We start from the raw sequence: 19150 nt of genomic DNA, 5'->3' as shown, positions 1-19150 counted from the left end.
AAAACATTTAGGTATGTCAGGAATCATTTTGTTGAATTTCTGAAAGGCATAAATGAATGCATTGTTGGCTCTAAACAAATGTTTTTTTAGCCAAAAATACCTCTATGAACCAAGTTTTAACTGAAACTGCAGCCTGGTTAAAGTTGGTCCAACTTAAGCCAGCCTCCGGTTCAGCTTAAACTCGTTGTCTTTTACTGCTATGTAAACCCGAATAAATTAATTTAAATTTTAGCACTGTCTTATGGCGTGCCAGTGTTTGCATACAAGTGCACATAGCTTTGGTCAGGCTGCTACTTGGGAAGAAGTGACTCCTCTCCGTGATAGTGCGCATGGGCATTGAGTCTTTTGTTAGATTGTTGGTTCGGACGTGTTCCCTCTTGCTCCGGTAGATCTCAGTTTCGGTACTATCTTAACTTCTCTATCTTTTCCTTCAACATCTGTATCGTTTTCATATGCATTTCTGACTACACTTGATCCGTTTTTAGCGTCTAGATCAAATTAAACAACCTTTTGGGCGACCGCACCCTTCTTAGGCTTACTGTGTCAAAGGCTCATGGATCGGACTCCATTTCGATTCTGCCCTTGGTGCCATGCAAAAATTACCCTACACCGACCATCACTCGGTGTGTAACCTCTGCCTTTCAGTGGACCACAAAGAAGATACCTGCGAGGCGTGCCGATCTTTCTGATCCAAAAAGACCTTATGGGATCGAAGAGCAAGATGGCTAGAGATGGCATCGAAGTCGGCGGAACCAACGCCCAACATCTTCGGTGAGGAACAAGCACAGACTGTGATCTCCATCCCAGACTCTGACCACAACTCAGATGGGGACAGCCAAATCATTCCTGCGGTGCAGTATGTGAGTACACCAGCCCCTTCCCATCAAACACAGATTTAAACATCACAAAAGGCCCAGGGTCCACCAGTGATTGCCGGCCACGGTCTGACCCAAAAACAATATATAGTCGACCGACCCTCCAGGTCGGCGCCGAAAAAGGTCAAAACTCACTCCACCAAACAGACTACCAAGCCTGTTTCAGCATCAAGTCGAAGAATGGAGGCTTCCACTTTGGAACCTAGACCGCTACATACCACATTGGAGCCGAAACATCCACACTCCTCTTCGGAGGATAAAAAAACCTTTCATTTACTGCTCAAACCATTTTTTCGGCCTATTTAAAGTATTCTATCACCAAGCTTTCGGAGCATTCATTGGTGGGAAGCAAACAAGTTCCATCTCCACAACAGGAACCAGATGAAACTGGCATTAGACCAATTCTTGAGGTTTTGGACCATAATCAAAGGAGAATACAGATCCACAAGGATACAGGGAAGATTATTGCCTCTCCTCCTCCTATAACTAAGAGGAAGCTATCATTCCAACGAACGTTGGAAACTGGCCCTGCACCGGCAAAGATATTTTAACATAAGGAGAAGCCAAGGACTGCATCAGGCTTCTCCACCACATTCACCTTTCCTTCCCTCTTCTCCACCGCCTCACACACCACCACCTTCACCCACAGTTTTCCACACAATCTCCTGTTTCCTCACATGGGGATTATATGGGTGACAGTAATTATAACATAGATCTATGGGATATGTACGATTCTGACCCAATCCCATCTAATGACCCTGATCTGTATCCCACAAAGCAGTCTCCACCTGAAGACACCACAGCCTATAATCAGGTCATTTCCAGAACAGCCACACATCATAATGTACCAATGCACTCTGAGCATATAGAGGAAGACTTCTTATTCAACACTCTTTCCTCTACACATAAACAATACCAGTGTTTGCCAATGTTACCAGGTATGTTGAAACATGCTGATGACATTTTTAAAGAGCCAGCAAAGGCTAGGGTATGAACACCTAGGGTGGATAAAAGAAAATATAAGGCTGCACCATCTGACCCAGTTTTCATATCGCAATTGACACCTGATTCCATAGTGGTCAGTGCAGCTAGGAAAAGGGCAAACAGCCAGTCCACAGGGGATACTCCTCCACCTGATAAAGAAATCCGCAAATTTGATGCAGCAGGCAAAAGTGGCAAGTCAAGCTGCAGATCAGTGGAGAATTGCCAACTCACGTCCTTTTAGCCAGGTATGATAGGGCACATTGGGACGAGATGCAGGAGTTCCTTCAGTACCTCCCTATGGAACACCAAAAAAGAGCTCACAGGTAGTGGCAGAAGGACAAGCTATTGCCAACAAGCAGATTAGATGTGCACTAGGTGCAGCGGACACTGCAGCTAGTGGAATTAGCTCATGATCAGAAGGCATGCATGGTTGCGGTCCTCCGGATTTAAACCTGAAATACAAGTGGTCCTTAATATGCCATTTAATAAACAGCAACTATTTGGACCTGAAGTTGATACCACCATTGAAACATTAAAAAAGGACTGATACAGCAAAGGCCATGGGAGCCCTTTAAACAAATCTTTTTCTGGGCACTTTTTGTAAACCTGAATTCAGAGGAGGTTTTAAACCCCAAACATCAGAGGCCACTATTTCCCAACAAAAAACAGGGACAACAATATTATCCCAGGGGATCTTTTGCGGGCTCCTATAGAGGACACACTTTCAGAACTCAAGGCAAATCTGCTGCCACAAGAGGTGCCTCCACCCCGTCAAAGCAGTGACTTCCCCTGCATCCCCACACAGCACACATCTCCTGTGGGAGGAAGACTGCAATATTTCCACAGCCATTGGCAACAAATTAGATCAGATGAATGGGTACTCTCAATTATCCACAATAGTTATTGCCTAGAATTCATCTCCACTCCACTCCACCAAACATTCCCCCTCATTCACACAAGCTTTCTCCCGAACACATTGTTCTGTTAAAACAAGAGGTAGAATCTCTTCTACTCAAAGGTGCAATAGAGGTAGTTCCCATCAACCAACAAGGGACATGAGTATATTCTCTATACTTCCTCAAACCAAAAAAGGATGGTACTCTCAGACAATCCTCGATCTCAGACCTCTCAATCAGTACATTCTCTCAGAGCATTTCCATATGGTCATTCTACAGGATGTCATTCCCTTGTTACAAAAACAAGACTACATGACCGCATTAGATCTAAAAGATGCTTACTTCCACATTCCTATCTATCCAGCACACCGCAAGTACTTAAGGTTTGTGATAGCAGGCAAGTACTATCAATTCAAAGTTCTACCCTTTGGAGCAACAACAGCACCCTGGGTATTCACAAAATGCCTAGCAGTGGTTGCAGCATATCTCAGAAGACAGTACATACATGTCTTTCCCTATCTGGATGACTGGCTCATAAAAGCCAGCACCAGTCAAACCTGTCAACAACACACACAATACGCAATAGATACCCTACACATGCTAGGGTTCACAATTAATTACCAGAAATCTCACCTTCAGCCAGCACAAATTCAACCGTATCTGGGAGCAATTCTGAACACTCAGTCAGCACTAGCCTACCCAAATCCACAACAAATTCAAGCATTCCACACTCTTATATCCCAATTACAATTCAATCAAACTTGCACAGTAAAATTTATCATGAAGCTTTTGGTGGGAGTAATGGCATCATACGTAGCAATAGTTCTCAATGCACGCCTAAACATGAGACCCCTCCAACAGTGTGTCTCACAACAATGGTCTCAAGCACAGGGTCAACTTCACGATCTACTGTTGTTGGACCGCTAGACTTACAACTCCGTGCAATGGTGGAATCACATCAACTTATCAAAGGGGCAGCTATTTCAGGACCCAGTGCATCAGACCGTAATCACCATAGATGCATCAATGACAGGTTGGGGAGCCCATCTCAACAACCTTACAATTCAGGGAGACTTCCCACATAAATCACTTGGAATTGTTGGCAGTGTTCTTAGCAATCAAAGCACTCCAACCACAAATCACACACACATAATTATAAGGATGGACAACATGACAACAATGTATTAGCTGCAGAAACAGGGGGGCACACATTCATCTCAATTGTCCCTTATAGCGCAATTTGGAAATGGGCAATTATTGGAAAATCAAATTGTTAGTGCATAGAAGAAACATGTTTACTAATCCATTTGGTTGCTTCCCATTGTGTCCGTGGTTAAAAAAAAAAAAAAAAATTGTTCATCGAGGAAGTTGGTAACCACTACAAAGAAAAACATTGATTGAGCCTCGATTGGCAAAGTTTATATAGCACAATATTAAGGGGCTTATTGATCAAGGCATTTTCGAGTACTTAAGGTAGTATTCCTGTGGTACTGTTCTGCGTTCTCTTATGTGGCTCTGCATTGGCCCCAAAACATGTAAAATAGGAATAACATTTGAATATTCAGGAAATATTCTGCTTCAGTTACTACAAACAGAACCGTGCCCTGTGCATGTTTACTAATAAGGAGATGGGCATTTTAGGCTGATACACTAAGGCATGTAAGAGTACGTAAAAGAGAACTCTAGCACTACTGCTTCTCAAAAGTGTAAATGCTTTAATGAATCGAACCATAAGTGTCATTATAGTGATTAATGCTTAGCTCCAGATACACCGACTAGCTGTGCAACACAAGACAAATGGACACAATCCCTTCTTATCACAAAAAGCTTACAACACTTCCAGGCCAGATAGTACCCAGTAACCAAAGTTACCCAAGTTTATTTTTGCTTCATTGTCTCTTACACCTTTAAACAATCTTAAAGACAGCCTTTTTATTGCTCTTGTAAATTTGTATGCTTGGAAATGTGTAGTTGTTTTTGTAAACCTCTTACTACAGTCTGCCTTAGGTATCTTGTTTTTAAGAATGTTGAGAATTTTGCACCAGTTTCCTGGGTTTGCGTTACATATCCTGAACTGGCATACACGTCTCATACGTCTTCTCCTTCATTTAAAAGTTAATTGGATGATAAACTGGTTGTTTTGTTGTGACATGGTTGCCACATTGCTAACAAGATGTTATTTGGAGAAGACAGTCAACCAATGTTTTATTTCTTTAAAAAAAAAAAAAAAAGATGATCTTCTTGGCGTGCTTACAGTGTGTTGCCTTCTGAAACCATGCTCCAGGCTGTTATAAAGTGTATTGTACCACGGTGATACCTTTGTCTCCAAAGCGTGTGTTTTATGTTGCAGGGAATAACACCCGATATGACCTGACCCCTGTGACTGCCGTGAGTGTGCATTTGCTGAACAGTGATGGGACTGAAGTCCTAGTGAATGGGCCCATTCACGTCACCGTGCCTCTCCCAAGTAACAGTAATCTCAAACACAATGCTCATGTCCCAGCATGGAGATTTGACCAAAAATTTGGTAAGATTATATTTTTAGCTTTCTGTACGCCACATTTTTTTCAGTCCAGTCTTCATTTTGCTAATTTATTTTGTATTTGTATGTACTTGCTAAATGCTCAAAACATGTATTACTTTTCTTAAATTTTGATATTGTAGTGCAATTGTTGACTAGAAAGTAGCTTTTTTCCCTTTGGTGTTAAGGGTTCTGCTTTGGCTTGGTTTCAGGATTTCTGAAGCTCTCACATATGAGAATCGCTTTATTTTCTTTGTCTTCTACCCAGGGACAGATCTTGTGTTGTACCACACGGTTCAATTCCTTCTCGTTTGTTATTCAGTCTTTACATCCTTCTATTTGACTGTCTTGATCTAGTTGTTCAGCTACACGTTCATTTGTGCCAAGAACACAGACCTTTCTAAAGATCGCACTTTAAAGATCAGTGCTTAAAATCTGTAGAACTGTTAACAATCTGTTGAAAAATTGATGGTTAGGAGCCAACTAAAACTAAATGGGGGATGACTGAGATTTTCACCCCTAGCATGCCTACTACCTTTCACCAACATTCCATAGCCATTGAGCTAGGTGTTATTCCTCTACCAGCCTCTTAAGTGAAGAACCTCTGTGTAACGTTTGAGTTCACACTTACTATACAAATAAATGCAGTTGTTACTTCTTGCTTCCTCATTATTCGTGTTGTAAAGGATATTTCACTGCTTTTGGTTTCCACCCAAAATATTGATCATGAACACCTGTAACTCCAGTCCCATTGGTTTTTGCTAAGCACTTTAATTAGAGATCCCTACTCACTGTTTCCTCTGTCTACAGCGTAGTGAAAATGCTGCAGCCTATATGGTATTGAGACCAACGTGACCATGTGCCACCATCTCTGGACCCTCTTCACTGGAAGCTCACTGACCAAAAAATTGCATTCAAGTCCTTGCCCTTAATTGAAAAGGCTACATTTCACAATCAACAAACTACACACACAACTAGTTTTGAATGTTGCAACCCACTTCCATTCCTAAGATCAAGTGAATAACTTCTTCTAGAAGTCCCAACAATGTAATGATTCAGCATTGACAGCAAGGTTTTCTTTGGTGCGGAGTTTAAATGGAAGCATGCCCCTTGATCATACACCAAGAACACTATCTTCAGACATTCGAGAAGGCCCTGAAGAGTTGGTTGTTTCCGGTTTAACACCCAACATTAAACAAGTTGGGCTCTTATCTTCATTTCACTCGTGCCTTTGAGCATCTATGGTGAAAGTGTGCATAATAAGACCAGTTACAAGTTATTTTATGTATACATGTGTTAATATTGGTAGAGAGCGAACGTAGCTCAAGAGCAATGGAGTGCTGAAAATGAAGCGTAACTAATGGGAAGATTCAATAATTTGGGAAGATCAGGGATAATGCTCCTTGAAGATGTGTATTTGCACCTTTGTTTTTAGAACTATGAGTTGGTGCTGATCTGATGTTGGTAGAGATGCTATTCCACATTCTGGGAGTATGAATGGAGAAGGCTTGCTTTATGGCCTATCTCTTCTTCCAGTTTGTTTACTCCAGTCTAATGTGGTGATATCAAGACTACTCGTTTGATGTTGTTCCCCAGATATGACTAGCTTGTTTGCCAGGTAAAGTGGGGTCTTGTTCTTGAGGACTTGAAAAGTGATGTGGCTGGACACTGGAGCCAGTGTAGGTCTTTTAACTTGGAAATTATGTGGTTGAATTATTTTAAGCTGTTCTGCTGCATGTAACATATCTTTCGGCTGTGCATAGGATATTATCCACTGATCATTTTGGTGCCTTTATCAAAATGGAAGAGGACTAAAGATTGTATGATTGTTCTGAAGTGGTATTCTGGGAGGAACAGCTTAATTTTCTTCAAGATTGCATGTTGGAACAAAGCTGCCTCTATCTTCCAATGTATTGCTTGAATGAGAGGTCTATGTTGAAGGTGAATCCCACAAGTTTTGCATGGTCTGTCAGCTGGATCTGAATTCTGATCTTGATGCTGCCATTTCCAAGAGTGGGACTGCGGGATTCCCTATAGAGGTTAAAGATGATGAGAGAAAGGATGGTGCCATGGAATATTCTACATGAGACAGGAAATGACTCTGATCTTGTGGCGCCTGTTGCATGAGCTGGTTTCATTTGGTGAGGTAAGGTGGCAGTAATATCTAGACAGTTTCTGTGTTATTTCAGACTGTTGCTCAAAGGTGCATCATAGATTATGGAAGGCTACTGCAGTCATGGGACAGGAAAAGGGTGATGTTCCACTTCTTGAACACTTGAAGGCTCAATGCTGCAGTGTGCTTTGAATCCTGATTGGTAGTCCTGCTGAAAACTTTTCTTGATGACGTGCTCCTATAGCCGTGTGGCAAATGCTTTCTTGATGACTTTCCCTATAAAGCTAAGAATAGAAAATGGGTAACAGGGTGGAAATTGGTGAGGTGGGCTGAGTTCTGGGATAGTTTCCCTAGCAAGGAAGGATCTGGCCTGTCTTACGATCACCTAAAAAAAGGTCCTTAGCTTGTGGAGTCCTTGACAATGTCAAGCAAGGGTATAGAGAATGGGTATAAGGGCCTCTCCTTGGAACTATTTGATGATGAACGAAGGGAAGAGTTTTCTTCATAGTAATAATTTTGCTCTAAAGACATGTTTAGTAGTATATAATTTCCTACAAATTACAACCGTTAAATTGTGGCAATGGTTACCATTCTCCAAGGCTATTCAACATTGATTTGTGTCTTAGCACAACTATTGCAGCCTCTTTGTTTTAGCTGACAAATGTATGCTTGTTGCTCATATGACAACATGATTTGGAGAGCAAACTGTAGGTCATACCAATTTCACCAAATGAATAGTTTACTTGTTCCAGTTCAAAGCCAGGTGTCTCTGCCTAATTGGCCAAAGTCCGTGATCCTGGTATTGATATATATCCACAAATACACCCAGGTTGGATTGGGCAATCTGTTTGTAACTCCATTATCTGCTTAGTAAAATGCCAAAAACTACAAAATCAGTCTTCTCCTTGACGTTCTCGAGAAAATCCTTATACATTTCCAATTGGATCATTCAGTGGTGCTAAATACAATGTTGCTGATGGTGCACTTGGACAGAAGTATTGAAAACTACACTTGATTCCCAGCAAAAGGTAATTGATAGGTTTCAGTAGTTTCAAAATTAGTTTCGTTCTGCATAATCATGCAGAAACAGGACTGAACCAACCACTTACAGCACTACACTGTATCCTAATGTAGTCCAAAATTAAACCATAGAGACTGTGCGTCATGCGTAAACCCACCTGAGATGAAAGCTTAACATTATCAACCAATGGTCTGCCAGTCAGAGCTCTTCAGTCAGCCTCCTCTCACTTGATCAACCAGCCTTTTGATTGCCGAAAATATTGTGGCATTTTGCTGGATTTCCAAGCTACCAGGCTTTGGAACACTATGGGCAAAGGGGTTAACCAAACTATTAACCAACATATGTGTCGGTCCGGAGGCTCTTGAGACATTTATGCTAATTAGAATGGGCTGTGACTGAGGATCCATGAATTGCATGACAGAGAGGAATATATAACGGGATTGGTTATAACTTTCCCCTGTGAGACTCTTTAAGACCTCAGTGAATAAGGTATACTCATTCTGAATTGACCCCGTTTTCGCATTTATGTAGCTGCCCATTCCAGCCTGTTTAGCTCTCACAAACGTTTGTCTGAAGCGATTTGCTATATGGTAATTTGTGTTTTATTTAGCTAAGGTTTGTAACCACTTGCTAGAAGTATTCACATTCCTTTTCCTCTGTAGTCTCCTGCTCTACCAATATAAATGTAACCAAATAACAGTTTTACATCTCCTCAGCCTGCCTTAGTATGTAGCTATTTATTCAGCTCTGCCTGTTTTAAGAACAGTCATGTTCAAATTAACTGCAACGTGTGTCTCACTCTTCCCAAGTTAGATCTGTCTTCGTTTTTGTTTCAGTGGACTCATTGATTGCGGATTGTAAACTCATTGCCTTTCCCTTCCTAATTGATTTAAGTATAGTTTGAATTCTGAGGGGGATACTTTGAAAATTAGCCCTACATCCTCATTAGCAGAAAGACTTTACTGAACGTGCGGTTATCTCTTTGCCAAAAGCCCACTAGAGTAAAGGCACAATGTGGATTGCTTTAATGACTTGTTATGTATTCAATAGCTCGTCCGTTCACGACGTTAATGGTCTTTTTGCGCTGACGCTTTGCCTAATATAGCCAGTGTTCTAAAGTAAACGACTGATGGCAGCCATCTCCGTAATTTAATCTGGAAACCGCTCTAGGGATCAAATTTTTATAAAGCGGTTTATAAAACAGGTGTGTGTTTTGTAGTAGAGCAATTTATCCAAAATAAATCAATGAAGTCGTAATCTTTATTTTTCCCACCTGCTTGCCGTGTACATTGCTCATATGTGATTTTGTTTACTTTGCAATCATTTTCAATGTCCAAATATCGATGGCGAATTGCAATAGTTTCTATTTTTAGGTCCAACCTCACGGCAGTGCAAACTATCTGGTTGTTAAAGCCCTATTCTGAACTTAGCGTACTTGCAGTCCACATTGTTTGGCTCTATTGTTGGTTAATTTGCTTGCTTCTTTTTTGATGTCTTGCCTTCCTCTTATTGTTGGCACCCTCCTTGGAGCATAGCCAATTTAAAATGATTTTGATTGGCAGACGTGTCCTTCCACTGCTTTTTTCCCCCCAGCACTTCATGAGAGTGCATGTGTTTTCTAGCTCTCTCCCTTGTCTGGTGATCCACCCCTCCCCCCGCGTGTGTACACACACACACACACTCTCTCTCTCTCTCTCTCTCTCTCTCTCTCTCTCTCTCTCTCTCTCTCTCTCTCTCTCTCTCTCTCTCTCTCTCTCTCTCTCTCCTCTCTCCCCCCCCCCCCCCCTCTCTCTCTCTCTCTCTCTCTCTCTCCTCTCTCCCCCCCCCCCCCCCCCCCCCCCCCCTGGTTGCTCCACACCTCTCCCAACTCATCTGTAAAAGTACAGGAATATTTCTTCTGGGGTATGGCTTTAAGGGTTTTTTTTTTTTTTTCTCCCCTCTTGTCTGCATAAAAGCACAAGCTTTGGCACTCAAGGGCCTTGATGGCGCTGGGGAAGGACCATCTTCTGTACTTTGCATAACACTTCTCCGGGAGGCCCATAAATCTGCCCCCAGAGGTACCACCGAAGAGGGGCAAATGGCTGAATCCTGTAGTGAGCCTTGGAAAGCTTCTCCTTTTACTTTCCGACACTTCCTTGCTCTTTCTAATTTCTGCTAAAAGTATTTTCACTTTTTTTAACAATACTCTAAAAACACTGGCAAAGCCAGGCAATTTCACTATAAAGATGCAACACATTAGCTTTGCCAATGCTCGTTTCTCAACCTATTGCCAAGAGTGTGAATTGGTAGCACTAGTTCTAACCATATAGTTTGCCAAAGGTTGATGTGCTTCAGGTAGGCGAGTTTTGCTTCACTACCCTTGCTGCAGTGGCATATGTCTAGCATGTGCATCTTGACATGATTGTTAAAGCAGTATCTGCAGTACAGTTTGTGCTGCAGGTATATTTCTCAGGGTAAAAAGGTGGGGAAAGTTGGTATTTAGGAAATTGAAGTGTATTCCATTGTCCAATCACTGTATAAGAAGTAACGCAGAAGAGCCACCCTCAGTGAAAGGTAAATTATGGCTGCCAGTTTGGGTGAAGTACTGGGAGAGAGGCTGTTTGCTGTTACGGTTGGTGTTCCTCCTTGAGCATGGACCAGAAAATGCTGTCCTACCCAATTGTTTTTATTTAATTTTAAACCAGAAGCAACAGTCCCAAAAACAAATCAAGGGCCCAAATGTTGCACTTTAATCAATACATTTGTGCACAAGTTTATACCAAGATTACCAACAACGTTATTCACAAAGACTCTTACGACGTGTGGAAGCATGATAAAACAGCAATGAGTTCCCTCTACGCCACTATTTGCTTGCATCTCCTAAGCATTGTGAATAACAATGGGAAATCTATGCCGGGCCTTCACAATATTCTGTTATTGGATATATGATTTCTGTGAGACGGAATTAGTAAACGTAAGTGGTCCTGTTTGCTTGTTCTACTGTTGCAAAAACAGTGGTGCGCGAAAGATAAGTTTCAATAAAGCTCTTTTTAATTAATCATTGCAGATCTGTACAATGCTAGGTTATATAGAATTTTGCTTATCCAAGGCACATTTCCTGAATCCTGACAACTTTTATGTTGGCAGCAGAACACACTGCCCATACTTTCTAAATGTAACGATGGGACAAATATTGTGGAAAGTTGAATACAATTATTCGTTTTGGTGCCGGGTTTCATGCTTCGAAGCTGTGTTAAAGGAATCTAAAACTCAATATCATTCCTCCTACAACATTGTTCTTAATCTGAGAAATTGCAGAGGCCCTCTGAAGTTGCTGTGTGTCGATGCGTTTTGTGAAAGTGAAAGGATGGTGGAAATGAAGCTAAGAAAAGGCCCCAAAAAACCCAGCATGCCCCATGAACCTACTTCTGACATGTACCCCTGCATTCTATGCAAGGCGAAGGATCTGGACTAATGCCCTTCTCCCACCATACAGATTGGCACCATTGAGCTGTATGTGTAGTGCTGATTTCAACCCTACTACTTTTGAGGTGTGAGACTTGCATACACATGAGAACGCACCAGACCTGCATGCATTTTATAGACTTTGCAGGATTTGTGATTGAGACACAAGACCGTGGCCTATGCGGGGTAGCTGGCAGGATGTGGTCCCAGAGCTCAGAGAGAGACTTGATGTCACGAGTAATGTTCTTGAGAATTAAGCGATCACTGCTCCGCCCATGTTCACTTAGTGGTAATTGCTCACCCTGCATTGCAGCACCTTTTACCCTGTCCACAAAATGGAAACTTGGAAGGTAGGTGTTTACTCAAACACATCCCCCCCCTTGTGAATCACTCACAAGGGGGGCTCACCCTTGTGAATCACTCACAAGGGGGGCTCACCCTTGTGAATCACTCACAAGGGGGGCTCACCCTTGTGAATCACTCACAAGGGGGGCTCACCCTTGTAAAGATGATTCTCTGACGGTAATTTGATTTACGTGCTTAATGGATTGGGCTTATTTATTTTAAATAAAGTTGCATCAGCAACCTGGTAATGTGTTTTTCTAACAATGATTGTCAGATCCTCGAAGTGAGGGATGGCTCGAGATGTGATTCTGTTAAATCTTAAGGCTTAGGACACCGGACAGTTCGAGTTAGGTACAAACCTGTTGTGACATTGCATTCAGTGTCCATAAAAGGCAGACCAGTATGGCAGCCAGCAGCAGACCCCTCTTTGTTAGGCTTGTAATGCTGGAGATAGGCATGTTGATTAGGTCCTCTAAGGTCATCGGAGCTGGTGCAGAATCAGTTACTCATCAGCCTTGCCCGTGAATAGACAGCAGGGACTAAGGTAGAGTCTGTGCTCATTTGTCAGGCCGGTGTCTTTAAAAATAAAAAGTCAAGAGGGAAAAGGCTAGAAAACAGTGAAATATCTGTGGGGTTGAGGCAAAGGTTCATCCTCCCCCAAGCACCTTCTGAGCATGGCTGCCACCCTCAGCATAATTTAATAATTTGAATGGCTTATAAATTTTACATTGTGACCATTACATCCATTCTGATAGGTTTTCGGAGAGCCTTATCTTGTATTTGAGTAAAGAACAATAATGTTTAAGGCATGTATGGCTGTGGAGACACACGTTTAGCATAATTCCGCCATCTAGTGTTAGGCTCAAAAGTGTGCACGTTGCTTTATTTTTAAAAAAGTCAGGAAGTAAAGTGACTCCTCCTCTTGCTGGTAATGCGCATGTGAATGAATCCACTCCATTGTTAGTGTTTTCTTCTGCCATCTTGTTCGGACATGTGCTCCTCTTCTTTGGTATGACACAGTCATTGGGTACTTCCTAAACACTGTTGGTATTGTTTTGTTCATGGATCTTTTACTTATGTTAATCAAGTGCATTGACGTTGAATTCCTATGGGCGACCCAAGTTAGCTGCGGCCACGTGGGACCTTTGCCCTTTGGGGCAGAATGCCTCTGCAGGTTTCCCTCCAACATATGTCCAGTCAGTGATGGAATGGACGTCTTTCTGTTTTCGTCCTTGATGCCACACCCAAGTTTCCATGCACCAATCTCCATCAGGTGTGTAACTTGTGCCTTCCCCTCCACCCCCAGCAAGAAGCGACCTGTGAGGCCTGCAGGTCTTTTCATTCAAAGAAAATGGCTAGAGATTGAAGAGCTCGATGCTTAGAGATGTCTTGGTGCAGCACCGAAGAAACATCAGACCTCTTTGGTTCAGAAGATCCAGGAAAGAGGTACAGGCCCACCCACCTGCTGCTGACAAGGGCACTTTCTGCCATGAGGACAGCTCCAGTTCCAACATGGAAATGCAAGATATCACCCCTGGGCAACCTATGAGTACTGGTCCCACCCACCCCCCCAAACCCACACCTGTGCCTCCACCCCAAACACACCACGTATCTAAAGCGTCACCTGCCTACCCTGATCGACCAGATGCTGGCTTTGGGTCACCACTGCCTCCGGGGCATGAACAACATGCACCAGCTGTTTCAGACTCACCCAGCCTCTGCATCTAAAAAAAAAAAAAAAAAAAAACAGCTTCAACTGCACGTCCCGATTCTAAGCCTACTACTTTGGAATCCAGCCGATCATCAGATACGATAACTTTGGCATGCAAACACCATTCCACCTTAGCACCTAAAAAGTCAGCCTCAGATCCAAAACCATTGGCACCGAAAATTCCTGTGTAGAAATCCACATCCGAACCGAAAACTTGTACGTTTTCGAAGCATCCTTTAAAGCCAGTGGAACCAGTTCTAAAAATAAAAACAGCACGATTTGGACTCGCGCCATAAGCACATATTGTTACACCTGTACATTAGCTGTATCATTGACAAACCGCCTCATACAGGGGTTCAATCAGCAAAGAGATAATTGCCTTTTGAGAAAGCCATAGCAGTTCCCATTCCTCAAAAAAAAAAAGAAAAGGTGCCAATCCACTGTGCATCAGTCCTCCACCAGTGCCAAATACGCTCCATCACCACCTCTTTCGCCTGTTCACGCCACAACAGACTCACCTCAGGGTCTCCTACATTCACACAAAGGGGACTGGGAGTGATGATTACCAATATTCCATCCCAGAGCAGGATGACATGCAAACAAAAACAGACCCAGATCTAAATCGAGCCAACCCCCCAACAACACTACCACCTACCGTGACTTAATAGGGAGGGTGGCTACATTCCACAGGGTCCCACAACACACGCAGCCTTTAAAAGATGATCATTTATTTGAAATGCTCTCCTCTGCTCAGTGTTCGACACAATAGCTGCCAATGTTAAAAGGTATGCTCAGGTACACACAAGCTATTTTAATGGCCCTGGGCCCTGTCAAGTCCAGAGTCATCCCACCCAGGATAGACAAAAAATACAAGCCATCACCCATCGATCCTACATGAATGAAAGGTCAACTTCCACCTGACTCCCTAGTGGTGGCTACAGTCCCTAAGAGGGCTAACTCACAAAGATCTAGTGACACGCCCCTATCAGAAAAGGAAAGCAAGAAAATAGATGCGGTAGGTAAAATGGTCGATGCACAATCTGCCCACCACTGGAGAATCGCAAACTCAGTTGACTCTTATCACGTTATGACAGGTTTCATGGGGACAAGATGAAGGAGATTCTCCAACATATCTCAGGAGAGCACACAAAAACAAGCATACTACATTGCCTCCGAGGGAAAGCTCATATCCAACACTACAGTTTGCTGTGCCCTCAATGCTGCTGACACTGCACCTAGAGGTATAAATTCCAGCGTCCTCCTGAGAAGACATGCTTGGCTTGGGGTGTCAGGTTTTAATTCTGAGGTTCAACAGAACCTTCTTGTTCTTCCTTTTCATGGGGAACACCTTTTTGGCCCCCCAGGTCGACATCCTCCTGGAAAAGATTAAAACGGATAATGAAATGACTAAGGCCATGGAGACATTGCAGAATCCATTGTAACATGTTTTTTTTTTTTGTTCCTCCTATCGTGGAGGATCCAAAACCACCTTCCCAGAGACCTCCACCTCCTACCAATGTCACAGAACACAGACCAGTTCGCCTCGGGGCTCTTATAGGGGTAATAATTCCAAGGGAAGAGGCAAGGGTGGTTTCACTAAATCCTCTGCCACCACCACCAAATCCTGACTTGCCATCCATCCCCATCAACCACTCAAAACCTGTTAGTGGTGGACTACAAAGATTCTTTCCTGTCGAACATCACCCCCAACTAGTGGGTGTTGGATACTATTCAGCATGGTTAATGTCTGAAGCTCACTTCGACACCTCCAAACATTCTACTTCACAAACTGTTGGTAGAGCATCATCAGTTGCTCAAGGAGAAAGTTCAGGCATTTAAAAAAAAAAAAAAAAGGCCATGCAATAGAACCAGTGCCAACATTCCAGCAAAGCACAGGACTCTTTTCACTCTACTTCCTTATTCCCAAACAGCACGTGTCCTTGAGACCAATCTCAGACCCCAAACTCCTAAACAAATACATTCTCTCAGAGCACTTTCACATGGTCACTCTTCAAGCTGCCATTCCGTTACTATAACAAGGCAGCTTTATGACCGCACTTGGCCTGAAGGATGCATATTTCCACACTCCCATTTACCCAGCACACCTCCAATACCTTAGGTTTGAAATAAAAGGGCAGCATTTCCAATTCAAGGCGCTCCCATTTGGGGTCACAACTGCTCCCAGGTTTTCACCAAATGTCTCACAATAGAAGTAGCCCACTTGCGCAGGCAAAACGTACACGTTTTTCAATATTTAGACGTTTGGCTCATCAAAAGCGCTCCTCGTCAGCATTGCTTCCAACACACTCAGGCCACCATAAACTTACTTCATCAACTCGGAATTACCATCAATGCAATCCGCTCCAATCCCCAGCCTCTCCAAATACAGCCCTACTTAGGAGCCATCCTCGATTCACAAAGAGTGATAGCCTACCCCAATGCTCCCCAAATTAAATAGTTTCATATGCTTATTCCGCTGTTCCAGCCTCATCAGAAAGTAACAGTGAGGACAATTGTGCATCTCCTCAGTATGATGGCATCATCCATAACCATAGTACCCCATGCCAGACTCGACATGCACCCGCTGCAAGAGTGCTTAGCGCTCCAATGGTCTGAAGTGGAGGGTCAATTAGAGGATCTAGTGTTAATCAGTTGTCACATTTGCCACTCTTTGCAATGGTGGAACACCAGCAATGTCCTAAAAGGACGGCCTTTCCTGGACCCAGTTATGCAGAGAACCATAACAATGGATGCCTCCATTGTGGGATGGGGAGTGCATTCACAAGATCTCACTGTCCAGCGACACTGGACACTCAGCCAGAAACCTCTCCGTTTGATGGCATGTGTGGCTGTAGATACACATGCTTAGCATGAGTGTGCCATCTAGTATTGGGGTCTGAAGTGTGCCAGTTTCGTTTCTTCAAAAAAGTCCTTGAAGTCACCAGGTATAGTGACTCCTCCTCTTGCTTGTATTGTGCATGGTCCTCAACTCCATTGTTATTTTTTTTTTTTTTTTTTTTTTTTTTTTTGGGGGGGGGGGGGTGGGGGGGTTCTGCTGCTGTGTTCGGACATGTGCTCCTCTGGTTCAGGTCAATACCGTTGTCTGGCTCTTCAGACTGTCGGTATTGTTTTCAACCTCAGTTTGATTACTTTCACTCATTATACCATCAACATCTCATTCATCCAGTAGATTTGATTCACCCTTTGCCCATCTGGGTCTTCGCCCTTCAGGGCAGTACTTCTTCTCGATGTTCTTTTCAACAGATGTCCAATTGGTGATGGAACGGACACCCTTTCTGTCCATCGTGTCATGCCAGGTTTATGCACACCGACCTACACCAGGTGTGTATCTTGTGCTTATCTCCAGAACACTAGAGACAACATGTGAGGCAACATCTCCCCATGTGACAGCTCTTGGTCAGTCATAGAGGCACAAGACATCACTGCAGGACAACAACCTGTGAGTATTGTGCCCCCTCACCTTGAATACAGCAGACAACAGCAAAGCCTCAAACATCCCATAAAATCAAGACTGTTGTTAGGCCACCACTGCCTTCGGACCATGGTCAACACTGACCAGCACCATCAGAAATGCTTGGCCACAGCTCGGTGTTGAAAAAAAAAAACAGCCTTGACAGCAGGTCATCAATCTGAAGCCCTCAACATTGGACTTGAGCCAACCTTCGGCACTGAAAGACTCTACATCAGACTCGGGCTGCCCTTTGACCACAAAACATTCCACATCTGACTCGAGCCTACCCTTGGCACCGAAATATTCAGAGCTGAAGCAACACTCCACTCTGTCACCGACAAAATTATCCTCCGTTCTGAAACATCGGCACCGAAAATACATGTACCTAAACCTGAAGTAGAACTGAAAAAACATGCATCTTCAAGGCATTCTCCAGAGACTGTTCAGCCAGTAATAGAGAAACTACATCAAGAATTGGGCTCTAGTCAGAAATATCTAATTCATCCAGACATAGGATGCATATTCACAAAGCCTCTGTGGAAAGTGGGTGCACCACTGAATGCAAAGTGCCACTTCAGACTGAACCCTTAGAGGATGACTTTTCGTTTGAAACGCCCTTGTGCACTCAAAGCAATACCTTCCAATTCTAGCAGGTTCAGGCACTCTCAAGACATTTTCAAAGACCCAATTAGATCCAGGGTTAGTACTCCTAGGATTGATAAAATATATCAAGGGACTGATTATACCTGACTCCCTAGTGGTGGCCACAGCCCATAAATGGGAAAACTCTCAAGCAGCTGGTGAAGTGCCGCCACCAGATAAAGAGAGTAAAAAGATAGACTCTGCGAGTAAGAGAATGGCAGCCCAATCTGCCAGTCATTGGAGGATTGCAAACTCCATTGGCTTCTTATCTCGCAATGACTGGGCCCACTGGGATGATGGACGACATTCTTCAGCACCTCCCAGAGGAATATAAGAAAAGAGCATACCAGATTACCTTAGAGGGCAAACTAACATCTAATACTTCTATCTGTTGTGCATTTAATGCAGCTGATACAGCAGCTAGGGGTATCAATTCAAGCTTGCTCCCCAGGAGAAATGTCTGGGTATCAGGTTTTGAACCTTAGCCCTCCCCTTTGATGGTCGAACATGTTTCTGGGCCCCAGGTGGCTATTCTTTCAGAGTTAATAAAGGAAGAAAGAAATGGCGAAAGCCATGGGAGCATGGCAGACACCATCATGACGTGGCTCCTTTCAACATACCGTAAAGGGTCCAAAATATGTTCTCCTAAAGCATCCACCTCTTACAATAAGGCCCACACATAAATCCTCATCAAGAGGATACTTTAAACATTCACATAAAGGAAACAATATCTGAGTTAGAGGAGGTTTTATCAAACCTTCCAACTCCACCACCAAACCCTGACTCAGTTACCATTCCCCTGATCATACAACACCTGTTGGTGTTGAGGAAGAATACAGAGGTTCTTTCCCGCATGGCGAAATATCACATCCGCCCGGCGAGTGCTGGATATTATCCAAAATGGTTACTGCCTGGAGCTCACTTCTACAGCTCCAAACATTCCATCTTGACCCCACAGGCTGTCAACAGACCATCAAAAACCGCTCAAAAAAGGAAATTCGAGCTTTGCTACAAAAAGGCAGCAATAGAACCTGTGCCATTACACCAAAAGAAAACACAGGAGTCTATTCACTTTACTTTCTTATCCCCAAAAAAGGATCGGTCACTAAGACTGATGCGCGACCTC

At 43.3% G+C, this 19150-nt stretch overlaps 1 protein-coding gene across 1 annotated transcript in view; it reads left to right on the top strand.

The window, feature by feature from the left end:
- FAM171A1 (family with sequence similarity 171 member A1) overlaps positions 1-19150 on the top strand; it is a 409935-nt gene that overhangs the window by 212655 nt on the left and 178130 nt on the right. The window contains exon 5 of the mRNA XM_069211592.1: positions 5106-5282. Coding sequence (XP_069067693.1) covers positions 5106-5282 — 177 coding nt within the window. The remainder of the gene's footprint in view (positions 1-5105; positions 5283-19150) is intronic.

The sequence above is a fragment of the Pleurodeles waltl genome, chromosome 10 (assembly GCF_031143425.1).
Source record: "Pleurodeles waltl isolate 20211129_DDA chromosome 10, aPleWal1.hap1.20221129, whole genome shotgun sequence".
Classification (NCBI taxonomy): domain Eukaryota; kingdom Metazoa; phylum Chordata; class Amphibia; order Caudata; family Salamandridae; genus Pleurodeles; species Pleurodeles waltl.
Note: the sequence above shows the minus strand (reverse complement) of the source record. Positions and strands in the feature narration are given on the sequence as shown.